This window comes from Olea europaea, chromosome 15 (assembly GCF_002742605.1).
Source record: "Olea europaea var. sylvestris chromosome 15, O_europaea_v1, whole genome shotgun sequence".
NCBI lineage: Eukaryota > Viridiplantae > Streptophyta > Magnoliopsida > Lamiales > Oleaceae > Olea > Olea europaea.
Genome location: NC_036251.1, coordinates 20,830,824 through 20,845,252, shown reverse-complemented (window position 1 = coordinate 20,845,252; position 14,429 = coordinate 20,830,824). Strand labels below are relative to the sequence as shown.

At 34.8% G+C, this 14,429-nt stretch overlaps 1 protein-coding gene across 4 annotated transcripts; it reads right to left on the bottom strand.

The window, feature by feature from the left end:
- Positions 1 to 467: 467 nt before the first annotated feature.
- LOC111410436 (probable GPI-anchored adhesin-like protein PGA55) lies at positions 468 to 8,409 on the bottom strand. Of its 4 annotated transcripts, XM_023040755.1 has the most exons (4): positions 8,010 to 8,409; positions 6,456 to 6,613; positions 3,541 to 4,856; positions 468 to 798 (listed from the first exon to the last, which is right to left on the bottom strand). In XM_023040755.1, exon 3 carries the CDS (start codon positions 4,825 to 4,827, stop codon positions 3,565 to 3,567), a length of 1,263 nt encoding a protein of 420 aa, XP_022896523.1. In that variant the 5' UTR covers positions 4,828 to 4,856; positions 6,456 to 6,613; positions 8,010 to 8,409; the 3' UTR covers positions 468 to 798; positions 3,541 to 3,564. The 4 variants fall into 4 exon arrangements, with proteins under 4 accessions (XP_022896523.1, XP_022896525.1, XP_022896526.1 ...); XM_023040757.1 differs by lacking the exons at positions 6,456 to 6,613; positions 8,010 to 8,409 and adding an exon at positions 5,004 to 5,408; XM_023040758.1 differs by lacking the exons at positions 6,456 to 6,613; positions 8,010 to 8,409 and adding an exon at positions 5,117 to 5,408.
- Positions 8,410 to 14,429: the final 6,020 nt, after the last annotated feature.

The window sequence follows — 14,429 nt, the reverse complement described above, 5'->3', positions numbered from 1 at the left end:
AACACCTCCACTATACTAGTGATGGAGGCACGAACGATGGGAATCGAGGAGAAAAAAGGTCAATAACGATTAATGAAACCTCATAAAAAATCTTGAAACTATGAGAAGCTCATAACGGAATCAATGTCCTTTGACAATTGCACTATGCTGTCAAATGGAAAGACTTAGCCAACCGAATGACCTTCGCCAAAGAAAATCATGCCAAGTAAAATTGTGTCTAACTCTCCTACGTTAACCTCGTATTTTATTTATTTTCTATTTGTTTCATTTTGAAATGATGACGTTAGCATTCTTGGAGAAGCTCGACCATCACAAGAAATCGCATTACCAAATCTTATAACCGTTCCAAAAATCACTTTTAAACAAAAGTACTTCTCAAAAAATTAAAATCAAACAAAGACTTGGATTCCTTGCTTTCGCTACATAAATATTTAGATTATAAATTATCATTTAATGAACATCGCAAAAATCTTTTAAAACTTCATTCATATCCATATACCACTACTATCCTCACATTGTAATTATGAAAAAGTACACCAAAACCATTCAATCAAAAGCCGAAAACAGGGCAATTTGTATATCAGTAAAACTATAAAAGAGCGACGAATCAGTCAACAAAAGGGCTAAGAAAAAATTTAAGCCTATAACAGTAATAAACTCCAGTTACCATACACTGTCCTTAAAATCCTGCAACATACTTCACGTCTAAGCACTTTAAGAAGTCCGCAAGCAGGTCGAGTGCACGTCCACATCTCAGATGCTAACCTCCAAGTAGGCAACAGGTTGATTTACACGAAGCTGAAGTAGAAGAAAGGACTTTTGTTGACAAACCATACACAAAGAATATAATGTAAATATTGCAAAAGAAATTGAAAAGCATTATATGCCTTCAAAACTCAAGGTTCAACAGGAAGAGAACAATGCAGACGTTACAGCTTTCAGTTTTTAGCTTTACAGAGAGGCAATACTAATTGGTAGGAATCATATACGGCAAACTTCTTTGACACAAATCCCTGCTGCTATATATGCTGACTATTTTATAACTACTTTTCTGTAAGAATTCATTTCTGTTAAGTCAATTCCACAAAAATATAGATGGAAAGGCAAACGCCTAGCTCAAGTTGTAAGAGCGAAGCCTTACTAGGCTAATGACCTGGGTTCAACACTCCTTTTGGAGAAGCGGTGAAATCCAATGATCCCCTTTAAAATAGGGAAAAAAAATAAAATAAAAAATAGACCAAGCTACTGATTAGTTTTGAAAGGGAACGTTACTACTCATCCACAGCCCCGCACAAACATTCTTTGCCTCTATAGTTAAATTACCATTTATCTAATTGACAAAAAAATTTAGAACTTTCGCTCCAAACCTATTGACATGAGCTGTCCTAAGGGAATTTATAATATTTCTTCTTCAATTATACATAAAACACCTATTTCCACTGTAGGTGATATAATTTTGAATCAGCACTGTCAATATTTAATGACAACTCTAAAATGGACTAACCTCCTTAAGTAAAACCATCAAATGCATCCGACTAACATGCATAATGTCATGCAGTAAGTATAGCCCATCCAAAATAACCAAAAAACATAAAAAATAAAAAAATTAACCTTTGTTGAGATCTCACTCGATTCATTGCTATTGATGAATCAAATCTTTAGCAATCAGTTCATGACATGCTAATTTCAGTCAACCCATCCTTGTCTTTGTTCTAAACTATTCTACTGGGATTCCACTGCTCTTGTGAATGTAAGTTTTTTAGGTCCAGCCAAGACATGAGCCCGCCCCCTATATCATTCTTTATTTATCCTCAATAAAACCCATCCAAGAAAACTAAGGGAAAAAAAAAAATACACAACACGTATGTATAAATTTGCATAGGATGTAAATAAGCACCTTGGTCAGGCGTGTGTTCTGTATCTTCTCCCCCAAATTTCTCTAATGTGAAGCCATCAAAAGCTTCCAACCCATATGCACAACGTCAATGCAACCAATAATGCGTACCGGATAGTAAACACAAACAAACACACTCTGAATGCAGATAGGGTGTATGTTGGTTTCTTTGTGATGGCATGAGTCATGACAGTGAAAAATATGTTTAATGAGTTCCTTTGATATGGGTCAATGCTTTTTTATTGACTGGATTCTTCAGCGGGGTAAACCAATGGTGCTTTGACATTCAATTTTTGACAGCTGGTGTACAAAGGCCTACTAGTCTAATGATTTTTTCAAGAGAGAATACTGTAAGGAAACCCCCTCAATTATTCTTTGAGAATTGTTTTTTCAAGGGATTCCAATCTCACAGAAACCAGATATGTTTTTTATCGATGTAGTTATTTCCTCGGTTTATATGAAAGCAACAAAAAGTTAAGTAACTTCCAACAAAGAGAAGTTACTAGTGTTGCTAACATCGTAGCAGTGATTGCAACCAAAGAAGAGATAAAATCTTTATGATCATCAGGCTCTGTGGGTCCATAAATAAAATTAGGAGACCTAATGGTTGTCGCCTGACTAAGCCACCAATAGACACCAGATTCATGTAAGCTAATAAGTAGTAAGCTATTATTTTTAAGATCAATCGGTCTTAAAGTGGTAGAGGAAGTATAAATTATGGCAATCGCAGTTGAAGAGTACGGATCCTTAACCGTTCTCACAAAGTCGTATAAGTTCTATAGCATCAAAATAAGCAGTTGGTTTGGTTGATGAAGGGCAATCTTCACAAAAAAATAACAAATGGAACTATGCTGAAAACTAGGGAATGGATTGTATAAACTCCTAAGAAAAAGCTTTACATAGATATGGCTTTGATTGGCTGGTATGACTAAGTGATTGAAAAGGAGAGCGCCTGGAAATGTTAGGCCGGCTATGGAAAGAAGAGGATAGTTACAGAATACCAAGAAGAAAATGTAAAGTAAAAGAAGAGATTCAAATGTCAGGGTTAATTTTGTAAATTGCACAACGGAGATGACTTTCCAAGGAGGTCAAAGTAATTCCAGAATGTATAACTACTAGGATGTAACACAGGGTTTGTCAAAGACACAAAACATTTACTTAATCACATAAAAAGCCAGTAAATGAAAAACAGAACAACCAGAACATTAATTCAGAAGACAACGAAGAAAAATACAGGAAAAGCATTCATGTAATAATGAAATCAGGCGGAAGCAGTAAGTCATCAATGCATAATTTGCAACACATAAAATTAGCAACATATAGATCAAACTAGCCGAAAATCAGCTCAAAAGAATGTCCCAAGGCTGTTTGATTTACATAGTGTAGGTAAGTCTTGAGCATGCACACAGGGTAAATGAAATAACAGGAATATGAGTTAAATGAAATATTAAATAGATAAATGGTGGAGGAGTAGAAATGTGGATCTAGAGCATATCAAGTATCTTTTGTTGAAAGAATCCTACCTTGTGCAAAAACCTATTTATAAACATAATATTCTGGAAAACAGGTTGTATAAAACAAACAAGACTAATTCAATTTAAGAACTATAATAAAATTCTTGTTTGATATGAGAGTGTAAAAGTTACCATTCTTATTCTGTCAGGAATCATTCAGCTCAATCTTCTCCTTCTAGATTCACGGGAATCCCGATTGTCTGCATTTGAAACCCTAGACAGAACTCTTCTTCTGCGAGTAGCAGAAGAAGAAGGTGCCACGGGCAAATTGATTTCACTCGTTGTGCTCATTGCCAGGATATGTACAACAGTACTAGGAACATCCCTTGTTTGGGAAGAGGAGGAAACAGCTAAACTTGAATCTAGAGCCTGATGGTCAGATTGTATAACAGCAGAATCACTAGTAAGAGGATTATTCCCAGTCTCAACAGATGAACCCTGGGCATCACTCCATAAAACCCGGTTGTTAAAAACAGTTTCAAGGTCCTCAACTAACCTTTCAGCAACTAAACTTTCATCATTACTCAAAGCAGATGAAAGGGAAGACAAAGAAGCAGCACTTTCGGATAATACTCTTGAAACCCGCTGGACCCTAAGGCGGTGGCGGCTTGCTGCCTCTCCAATTTGAACCTCTGGAGCATCAGACTCGAATCTGAAATTACGACTACCACCCTCAGTTTGATCCCCCATTGCACCAATACTAATCCTAATTCGCCTCAATGCTTCCGCAACTGGAACATGAGATAGACCATTTGTCACTTGCTGCTGCCTCAAACTCTCTATTCTCTGAGCTTTGGGCCTTGGAGGAATCTTCAAGCCGGATTCCAACTCAGCCACAGGTTCACTATCCCCATTCCCATAAATAGGAATCACAGTGCTATCAGATACCTCTCCTTTACAAACCGGACATTCCTTAGAAGTTGAATCAATATACGAGACTTGATAAAAGCACACCCAACAAAACAAGTGACCACAGCAAGTCAATACAGGTTCCCTTGCCACCTCCAAACATATATTACAATCGTAGAAGCTCCCACCTTCCTTATCAACCTTCTTAACATCGGAATTCATCTCCAAAGCCTTTGCAACCAAATAGGAACTACCCCTTTTACAACCTTTTCCTCTCTCAGAGCTCCTTTCTATAACACCACCACCACTTCCTCTAAAAGCACCTCTCTCACCATCCACATGTTCGCCAGAAAAGTCACTTATTTCAACGGCATTACGCAATTGGCGCTGCCTAGCAAGAGCAGTGACAGCTTCGAGCTGTCTAATCCTCTCCTCTATCCTACCATGGGTAGTTTCCAACTCATTCAACATAGATCCAAATCTCGAATCTGAATTCACAGGTGGGTCCAACGGTTCTTGGTTCAAATCAAGATCCACCAAATTTTCGCCCATCAAATTGTTATCATCCATCACACGAACAACACCTCAAGACGCAAAACCTTCAGTATAACACAGATAACTTAAAAACCAAAGAATTAGGAATTAGAATTGAAAAATAGATTAACCAAATTTGATATTCAGAAGAATTTTGAAAAAACCAAAGCAGATATCTAGAAACCGAGAACTGAGGAAAAAAAAATCTTTACGTGGGCAAATCAGTGAATGAAGGAAAGCAGAGAATTTTCCAATTCCACGCAATAGGAAATGGAGATTCAAGATTTTGAAACTGCATAAATCTACGGATTTTTTTGAGACATACCGCGCTGCTCAATTTTTACCTTTCTTTTCTCTGTGTAACCTAATTATCTCGAGAGTAGAAAAAATAGGGATTGATCGCCTCATATGGGACTGGTATAATTCTTTAGAGATAGCGAGACAGAGGGTGTATCGAGAGTCATGGTTTGGCGCAAATTTGGGCCAGCAGATCAGTGAAGAGGCATCTAGCCTCACTTTGCATTATTTTGGGGCATAAATAAAAAATGAAAAAAACGACAAGGGAAAAATGGTCTTGGTAAAGGAAACAGTAAGAACGTGGACAGACGGTACAAAACAAGAAAAAGGCGTTAGCGCAACGATGTTTGTAGATCAATAATCAATTTCTTGCTTGTTCGCAGATGGCAAAAATGCCTGAGGGTTCGGGCCGCATGTGGTCCAGCCTGCAAAAAGCTGGAGCCAGCTCAACCGAGGCTATGTCAAATCGAGCCTAGGCCCATCTTGGGGTTCTGGGCCAAGCCCAAGCCCGATCCCGAGCCAGCTAAAAAAAAAACACTAAAAAAAACTAAGGCAACTAGCTGCTACGTTTTAAATGAAAAAAAAAAAAAGAGGAGAAAAAGAGAATAAAAATAAAATGAGTCAGCTCGGCCCATTTTGGCTCGGTAAGGCACGAGCCGAAAGCTCGGGTCGAGCCTCAATTTTTTGACTGAACTTTTGCTGGACTCGAACTAAAAAAAGTCCATCTTCAAAAAGCTCGAGACGAGCTTGAGCCTTAATTTTCAACTCGCGAGCCGACTCGACTCAGCTCGTTGCCACAACGGTACAATACACAACCAATGCCCAATTACTTTATTTCAAAATAAAAAAGGAATGGATAGGACAGGATAGGATGTGATTGACTTTTACCTCGGCAGTAATAGAGATAGCATAGTTGTAGACAAGGGCTAGCTCGAGACGAATTATATGTAATAAAGACGACAATCTTTTTCAAATATAATCGAATGACAGTTAAACGTGTATAATGTGAAATTAAAATAATTAGTGAATAAAAAGTAATAAACCACTTATGTCAAATTAAATCTTATATGTCAATCATACAATATAGATCAAAAGTATAAAAGTAAGGAAAAATTGCAGCTATGGTATTTAACCTTGTGCTTTTATGTAGATTTGACCTAAAAATTCAATGTGTAGCATTTACGGTATCAAACCTTTCGAAAATTAACTGAAATTGTTAAATATTCTGTTAACTGAACAAAAAATCTAAGTTTCGCCACATGTTGACCAATTTTTAAAGGGCAAAAAGGTAAATTTACAATTTTTTTTTTTAATATAACAGAATTAAGATAACAAAACCAAAAAATTAAGAATAAAAGGAAAACAACCTTCATCTTCCTAAAACCGCCGACCTCGAAGGAAAACAATCCGTCTCCTTCAATTATCATTACCACCAAAATCACCGGAAAACCGCCTGCACCGCCACTCTTTCCTGCCAAATCCAATCATCCACGTCCACAACACCACCACCTCAGTCAAAATCCACCTAAAGCCAAAACCACAAATAAATATTTGTATCTATGTATGTATAATGTGCTGTAGATTCAAAAAATTCATTAGCATATTAGAAGAGAAATTAAGGGGGGTGTCCTCAATCTAAAGTTTGATGGATTTTAAAACTCCATATAAATTGAAGTATCTTCAATTCAGATTTAAATATAATTCATTAAAATATAGGTGTCCTCAATCTAGATTTTTAAAAATACTTATAAATTTAACTGTCCTCAACATAGATTTTAATAGGTAGTTTTGAAATTTAGACTTCCTCAATAACTAGTTGATTTTAAAAAATTTCATTAAGTAGATAGATTTTGATAGATTTTGAAGGATTTCAAGGTAAAAATATAAGTACAAAGAATCAGTAACAATTTTAACCAAAACCTAAAAATTTCACAACATTTCTCACCTCTCTCCATATTTGCTGCCCTCTCTCTCTCCCCCCTCCCATCTTGAACAAAATTTTCTTCTTCTTTGTATCTCACATTTCTCTACTATGAAAAGATCGTGTATGAGAATTTTTCAATTGATGATAATTTATGAAAAATTACTATTTTTTATTGAATATTGGGTGTGATTTTTTATTGAACTTATTTTTTCTTATTGAAGCTATATATTGTTTACTATTTTATAGATGTGCTGGAAATTATCATACTAATTTACGATTTCTAGTATGCATACTGGAACAACTTCGTCTTTCAAATTCAGTACCCTATTCCTTTTTCTTAGGAAAGAGCTGTGTGTTTTCTATATATACCTGCAAATCCTAGCCAAGACATGTGATGATGGTATTCCACAATTTTTTCTTCTGTGTCTGCATAGTCAATGAGAATTCTGGGGGTATGAAATTAATTGCCTTGTGGTCATGTATGTGTACATCTGTGTGTTTGTATCTCACAAGGTTGTGGCCTTTTGAACTAATTCATATTGATTACAACTTTGATTGTTTAACACTACATATTTTTGTCCTCTCCCACTCTCGCATTTTGTTGAATATTGGGTGTATTTTTTTATTGAAGTTTTGTTATAATATTCAATGTTTAACAAACAATTGAACAAGGATTCGATCATTTTCTGTGATTTATTAACGTGCATATGTGTAAGAATGAGTCGTTAAAGAAGAAGTAGAAAATTTGTGACTTATGTTAAGCATATTTATAAATTTTACCCAAAATCTATAAAATTCATGAAAATCTTTTAAAATCTACAAAATAGAAATCCATTCAAATCTTATGAAATCTATTAAATTCTATCAAATTTCACACAATCCATGAGAATTTATAAATATTAAGAAATCTATTAAACTCTGAAATGGGGACACCCCCGTAACACTATCTTCTTCTTTTTTCCAAAATTCCTTATCGTATAGAGGTAGATAAAATTACTCTTCAATCTTCATCATGGTCTCTCCTAGGTTTCTTGAATTTCAGGTCTAAATATTCACCAGATATGGGAGAAATATCGATTCGACCTCGATTGTCGATGCATCAAACTAGAGGCTTCTTGGTGGCGATTATGCTTTGCTCTTCATGGATGGTTTTGACTAGATTTTCTCAGGAGCTGGTAGGCATTGTATCATGATACATGAATTTGGGGTTTTGGCTATGGGCAGATTTTGACAAAGGTGATGATATTGTGGACGGGTGGAGGACAGGATTTGGCTGGGAAGTGGGAGGAATGGTGGTGTCGGCGGTTTGTCGACGATTTTGGTGGCTGTGATAATTGGAGGAGATGGGTTGTTTTCGTTTGATGCCGGCCTTCCAATTGGGATGATGAAGGGTTGTTTTCCTTTTATTTTTAGTTTTTGGTTTTGTTATTTTAATTCTTTAATATAAAAAATGTAAATTTATCTTTTTGTCATTTAAAAATTAGTCAACATTTAGTCAAATTTAGATTTTCGGTCAATTAACAGAGTATTTTGGTTTCAATTAATTTAGAATGCATGTGCTACTTTTTGAATAGTTTGGTACTGTGAATGCTACATATTCAAGGTTTAGGCCAAGTTTACATAAAAACAAAATGTTTGATACTGTAGTTACAATTTTCACTAAAAGTAAATAACATCAAATTTGAGAAAAAAGGAAAATTCAACTTTGAAGAATAAAGGTACGAGTAAAGTATGATATGCTCTTTAGAAGCAGTATCATAATATTATTATCAAATAATATATCTTATAAAGCAAGTAATAATCTATTTAAATATTAAAATATATAAAATTGTTATAATAATAAAATATTCTTGTAGATTATTCATATAGATGGTAACTCTTCAAGAGATTATATCGTATAGTTTTATTCGAGACATGATATTTTTAGAGTGAAAAAGTCTATATGTACATAATTATTGCACATAATGTAGTTCATAATGTGATGTGTCAAACTTTCGATTGTTGATGTGAAAGTGTGAGATTTGAATTAAAGATGGAATTCAGTACCGCATGTGAATATGGACACCATTATGTAGACAATTATGTACATATAACACTTCCCTTTTAGAGTAATATGTCAATATTCTTTTTGAATATTGAAATTTTAATATCACACCCTTCAGTAAAAAGTAATATTCTTCTAAAATATTAATAATATTATGCTACTTTGAAGCAACAACAAAATATTAACATTTGCTTCAAGTTGATAAACACCATTCATGGCATCTTGACTTGGTTGCAATCAATATGTGACCTTATTTCAATTTGATATGAAGAGTGCCTTCTTCCACGGATTCAATCACAACAATTGTTAATTGTATGACGATTAGATCAATGAAAAGCGCTCTTAGATTGGGTAAATGTAGCCTTCTTCACCTCTTTGAGAATAAATCAAGATTCCGGTGGAGAATTGTGTCAAATATATGATATTACAACGACAATTACATCTAATTTGGTTAAGGTCCGAATTTGAAATTCTATCTCTCTCTCTTTTTTCCCATAAAAATATGAACTTAGAAATATTAACTTTTTAGGAGCCTCTATTCTAGCAGAATATTAATATATGTAGTTTGTGCTTCTCGAGGAGTATTAGTAAACATAATATTTTTCTGAAATAATAATGACATTAAAATCTTACTACTTTAGAAGGAACAACACGATCCATATCAATTTAAAATAAATCATAAATAATTTATCATTTTATACGATAATTTGATACTAAGATCATGTAAGATCCTTAGTAGTTATGAAATATTACTTTAAACAATTTCATGCTCATGAAAAAGAAAAAAGAAAAATGTTAAAAAGAAAATTGAGTGGGATGCAAATAATTTAAAAAGGAAAAGCAATCATTACGAAAAATAATGATTACGTTATTCCATTACTACAATTTAATCATCATCAATGCATCACAACAAGATTTCACATTAAAGAGATTTATAGGCAGAAGAACAAAACCTGGGTTATTTGATAATGGATTAATAGCAATGAGAATTCTTTTCCGTTACAGAATTTCTGAAGTTTGGAATTGAATTCCAAGAGTTGTTTCGATCACTCTTTAATTCCTCTTTTTAGGATTGCAATCTTGGTTTATAAAAAAAATAAAAAAATTGAGAAAGAGTGCTGATAACATGACATGAAATAGAGAGAGAAAGAGATAAAAGTTAAGACATCGGTAGATTTGTGTGTATTTTTTTAAAGCCCAATATGGTATCGATTAAAATCTAAGTTAAAGTCAATAATTCATTTCAACCATATATTTTTTTAGGTCTCACAACTTTTCAATCTCACGTTTAATCAACTTTATCAAAATTTACTAAAAATATGATTTTAATCCCCACCAAACAGAACTAAGAACCAAAATCCCAAATTTCTATGAAAGAATTAGGACGGCGAGAGATACAATAGTAATAATAACTAAAGTTATAGGGGTATAATTATCAATTACTAATAAACATATTTATTTACAACCATTTACATTATTGTCCTCTATTGTTATGTAAATTTAATCTTAAAACTCGTAAATATATGTGGGAGTATTTATTTAGTGATATATTACCATGTGATGCATTAACTTGTTTATGTTAAGTTGTGGAGTCTAGTTCATTAAGGATTGTTTAGGAATTTATGTTTGAATTAGAGTCCTCATTATTGTTAAGTTGAGGAACTTAATTCTTGGAAAGTTCTATTAAGGATTTGGAGTCCTAACAATTGTTAAATTGTGAAGCCTAGTTCTATTAAGGAATTTGAGTCCTTATAAATTTGGTTATGCCCTATTTTATCTATAATTAGGGAGTTCTCCTTAAGTTTTTTATAACCATCAAATATAAAGAGAAAAAGAGGTTAGAGTAGATAAGTGTACAATTTTCTTGATTGTTTATTTTTCTTTCTTTAAATTGATTGCTCTCAGTGGAATAGAATTAATGTTCTAATTCTCAACAATTGGTTTTAGAGGTTTTAGTTTTGGTTGAGAGCGATGATGTGTCAAAAGGGGACGGCCTAACTGGGCAACAACCCGCTCAATGACGGGTAACTCAAAACCTAAGGCCGTCCCTGATTTTTACAATATTTTATACTACCAAGTATCCCTTGCAGGCACTCTTCTCTGTTATCACTGAGACTGAACCATCCAATTACACACAAGCAGTTATCTCTCCAGTGTGGCGTAAAGCAATGGAACGGGAATTTGATGGTGAATGGGACTTGGTCACTTTGTCCCCGCCCACTTGGTAAGCATGTCATATGCAACAAATGGGTTTGTAAAATCCAGAAATTGTCTGATGGAAGTATCGAACGATTTAAAGCCCGTCTGGCCGCAAAAGGATTTGATCAACAGTGTGGTGTTAACTACACAGACACATTTTCTCTTGTGGTAAAACCTACTTCTATTCACATTGTGTTAGCCTTGGCCGTTTCATTCAATTGGCCTATTAGGCAATTAGACATTTCAAATGCTCTTCTACATGGTTATCTTGATGAAGAATATTTATGGAACAATCACGAGGTTTTGTAGATGAAACTCATCCTGATTATGTTTGCAAACTTCATAAGTCACTTTATGGTCTTAAACAAGCTTCGAGAGCTTGGTTTATACGACTGTCCTAACACCTACTTGAGTATGGTTTTGTTGAATCAGCCGTCGACTAATCACTTTTTGTCTATACAACTGAGGCTATGAAATTATTTGTGTTGATGTATGTTGATGACATTATAGTTGCTGGGTCAAGCACACATGCAATTGATACTTTTATTCAATCTCTATCAACTAACTTCATGGTTAAAGATCTTGGAAATTTGAGTTTTTTTAGGTGTTCAAGCATCAAGAGATTCTCAAGGCTTGCATCTTTGTCAAACCCAGTATATCATAGATTTACTACACAACACCAAGATTGCTGGTGCAAAGCCACTTGAGTGCCCCACTACATTTGGTCCAAAGTTATCTTCTATAGAAGGTCCTTTATTGTCCGATCCAACAGAGTATAGAAGAGTGGTCGAGCACTTCAATATTGTACTTTCTTTAGATAGAATATTGCATATGTAGTAGATCTATTGTGCCAATTTATGCTTTTTCCACGCCAACGAACCTCATTAGGCTGTTGTCAAAAGAGTGATTCAGTATCTAAAGGGTAGTATTGATACCCTTCTATTGTTCACTCTAGGATCTATTACTCTTCAAGCTTTTTGTGGCTTAAATTGGACCGATAACCCTAATGAACGTCGTAGTACCACTGGATATGGAGTTTTTCTGGGAAGAAATTTGATATCATGGTTTGCCAAAAAACAACCAATTGTCTCTAAAAGAGTACTGAAGCCGAATATCGAAGTACGGCCATCACCACAGCAGAACCCCATTGGATAAGACCTTGAGGAACTTGGTGTCTTCCTACCATACACTCCTACACTATGGTGTAATAACATTGGAGCTATTGCCTTGGCTCCTAATCCCGTTTTCCATGCCCCTATGAAACATGTGGAAATTGACTACCACTTCATTTGAGAAAAGGTCCTCAATAAAAATATCAAATTGCTCATAGTTTACAAAGGGGCAAATAGATGCCTGTTTTGGTGTACTTCGGTCCAAACTAATGGTGACGATCATCCCTATCACTTTATCGGGGGATGTTAGACCAAGCAATCACCATCCTCAATCTTCTCCATTCATCACTCATCAACCTCCTGCATGTAATACTTGTCCTTCCATACGAGTAACAACTCCAAAATTTCCTCCAACGTGATCTTAGCATTCCATTGATTTCTCCTCAATTCTATTAATCATAACAATTGTACATGCCAGAAATTTAGTGCATTCCATATTTTGTATACTGAACTTTGTTCTTTAAAGCCATTGTAATACACAGAAGAGGCAATTTAGCCCTTCCATTCATCTTATACATTACTGCTGTTCTACAGTTCTATTATTCTAACTGTTGATAGAATTTTTGTCAACACGTGACTCTTTGGCGCCTTGAGTGTGATGCAATTCCTTACATACCAAACCTATTATGATATCTCTAGTTTCTATCTCTATTTTACCCAATTTTTTTATCATCACAATCTTTACCATTCCTTCTTGTGCTTATATAACTTTTTGCCCTTTTTCAATCTTTCTTGATTTATTCTTTTAGGCTTCCAGAATTGATCGCCCTCAAGTGGAATCAGTGAAATACCTAAGACCAAATTCATTAGGGCAACTGCCATACTGGACCCCACTGGCTCAACCTATGTTTCTTTGTGGTTTGGAGTTCATCATTTGAAGAATTAAAATGAAGAAATTTGAACTTGCAGTTGCAACTTTGAATAAGATGAGATTCGTGTTGGGAATCTACTTATACATGCACAGCGGAATTTAAAATAATTTTCGATTCCCACCAAAAATCGCCTTTGTGTTTAGATAGAAATTGTGATAGGATTGTACCTTTTCCAGATCTACAAACTTCTTTGCTATTCTTTCGTTCCAGCAATCTTAATTCGCCACCCACAGCTGTCCAATTGTCCAGCCTCCAATGATGATCCACACGGAGAATAAGATTGCAGCTTCTAGGGTTTTCTCTCTTGTGCAAACAAGAATAATGAAAAATCATCTGGACCTCAATCCGTGGCTATATATTTATATAAACCCAAACGGGCTATGCCCGATCCGGTCTAATATTTAATTAATCCAATTAATTAAATTCGGTCCGTGAATTAATTAATCCAATTAATTAATTCGGGAATATAAATAACAAATCCAATTAATTAATTTATCCAACGATTGTTAAATTAACCAATTGGCAATTTGCAATCTTCCAATTCTCTTTTGTGTGCGACCCATTAGTTTCCCGACCACGATGTCCAACGACGTGAAATATTATTTTAATCTAATCAAAATTGATAAATTAAAATACCATTTTAATTTATCGTCAATTCACACTCGCCGTCCCTGATTGACATCTAGCAATGTGTCAGGGCAATACATGTGACGAGAAATGTCACGTGGTATGACAAAACCAAATTCGTTCGTTTACCGTGAAACTATAATCCCTTCGTCAATATGATCCGATCAATTACGAGATATGGAATTGTGTCAATCTCGATCATCGATCATATCTTTCACTCCACTATTAAGTCAATATAAGTCGAAAACTCCTTTTCGACTTATGAGTACACCTTGGCCAAGGATTTCATCATCGACTTAATTGAATGAAACGCAGATCATAATCTCCTACTATCTAAGAGTGACGAATCCTTTATTGATCAATCACAACCTTCATACGATTCTTGACGTACCCGAACGATATTGTATTAGCGGCCCTTTTCAGAGCAACATCCAACACCGTCAAAGTATGACTGTCCTCATATAAGGTACCATGACGACCTCAAGTCAAAGGACCAATTTCAC

Bases quoted from the DNA above. Each gene is read 5' to 3' on its own strand.
- LOC111410436 (XM_023040755.1), bottom strand. From the start codon at position 4,827: ATGGATGATAACAATTTGATGGGCGAAAATTTGGTGGATCTTGATTTG.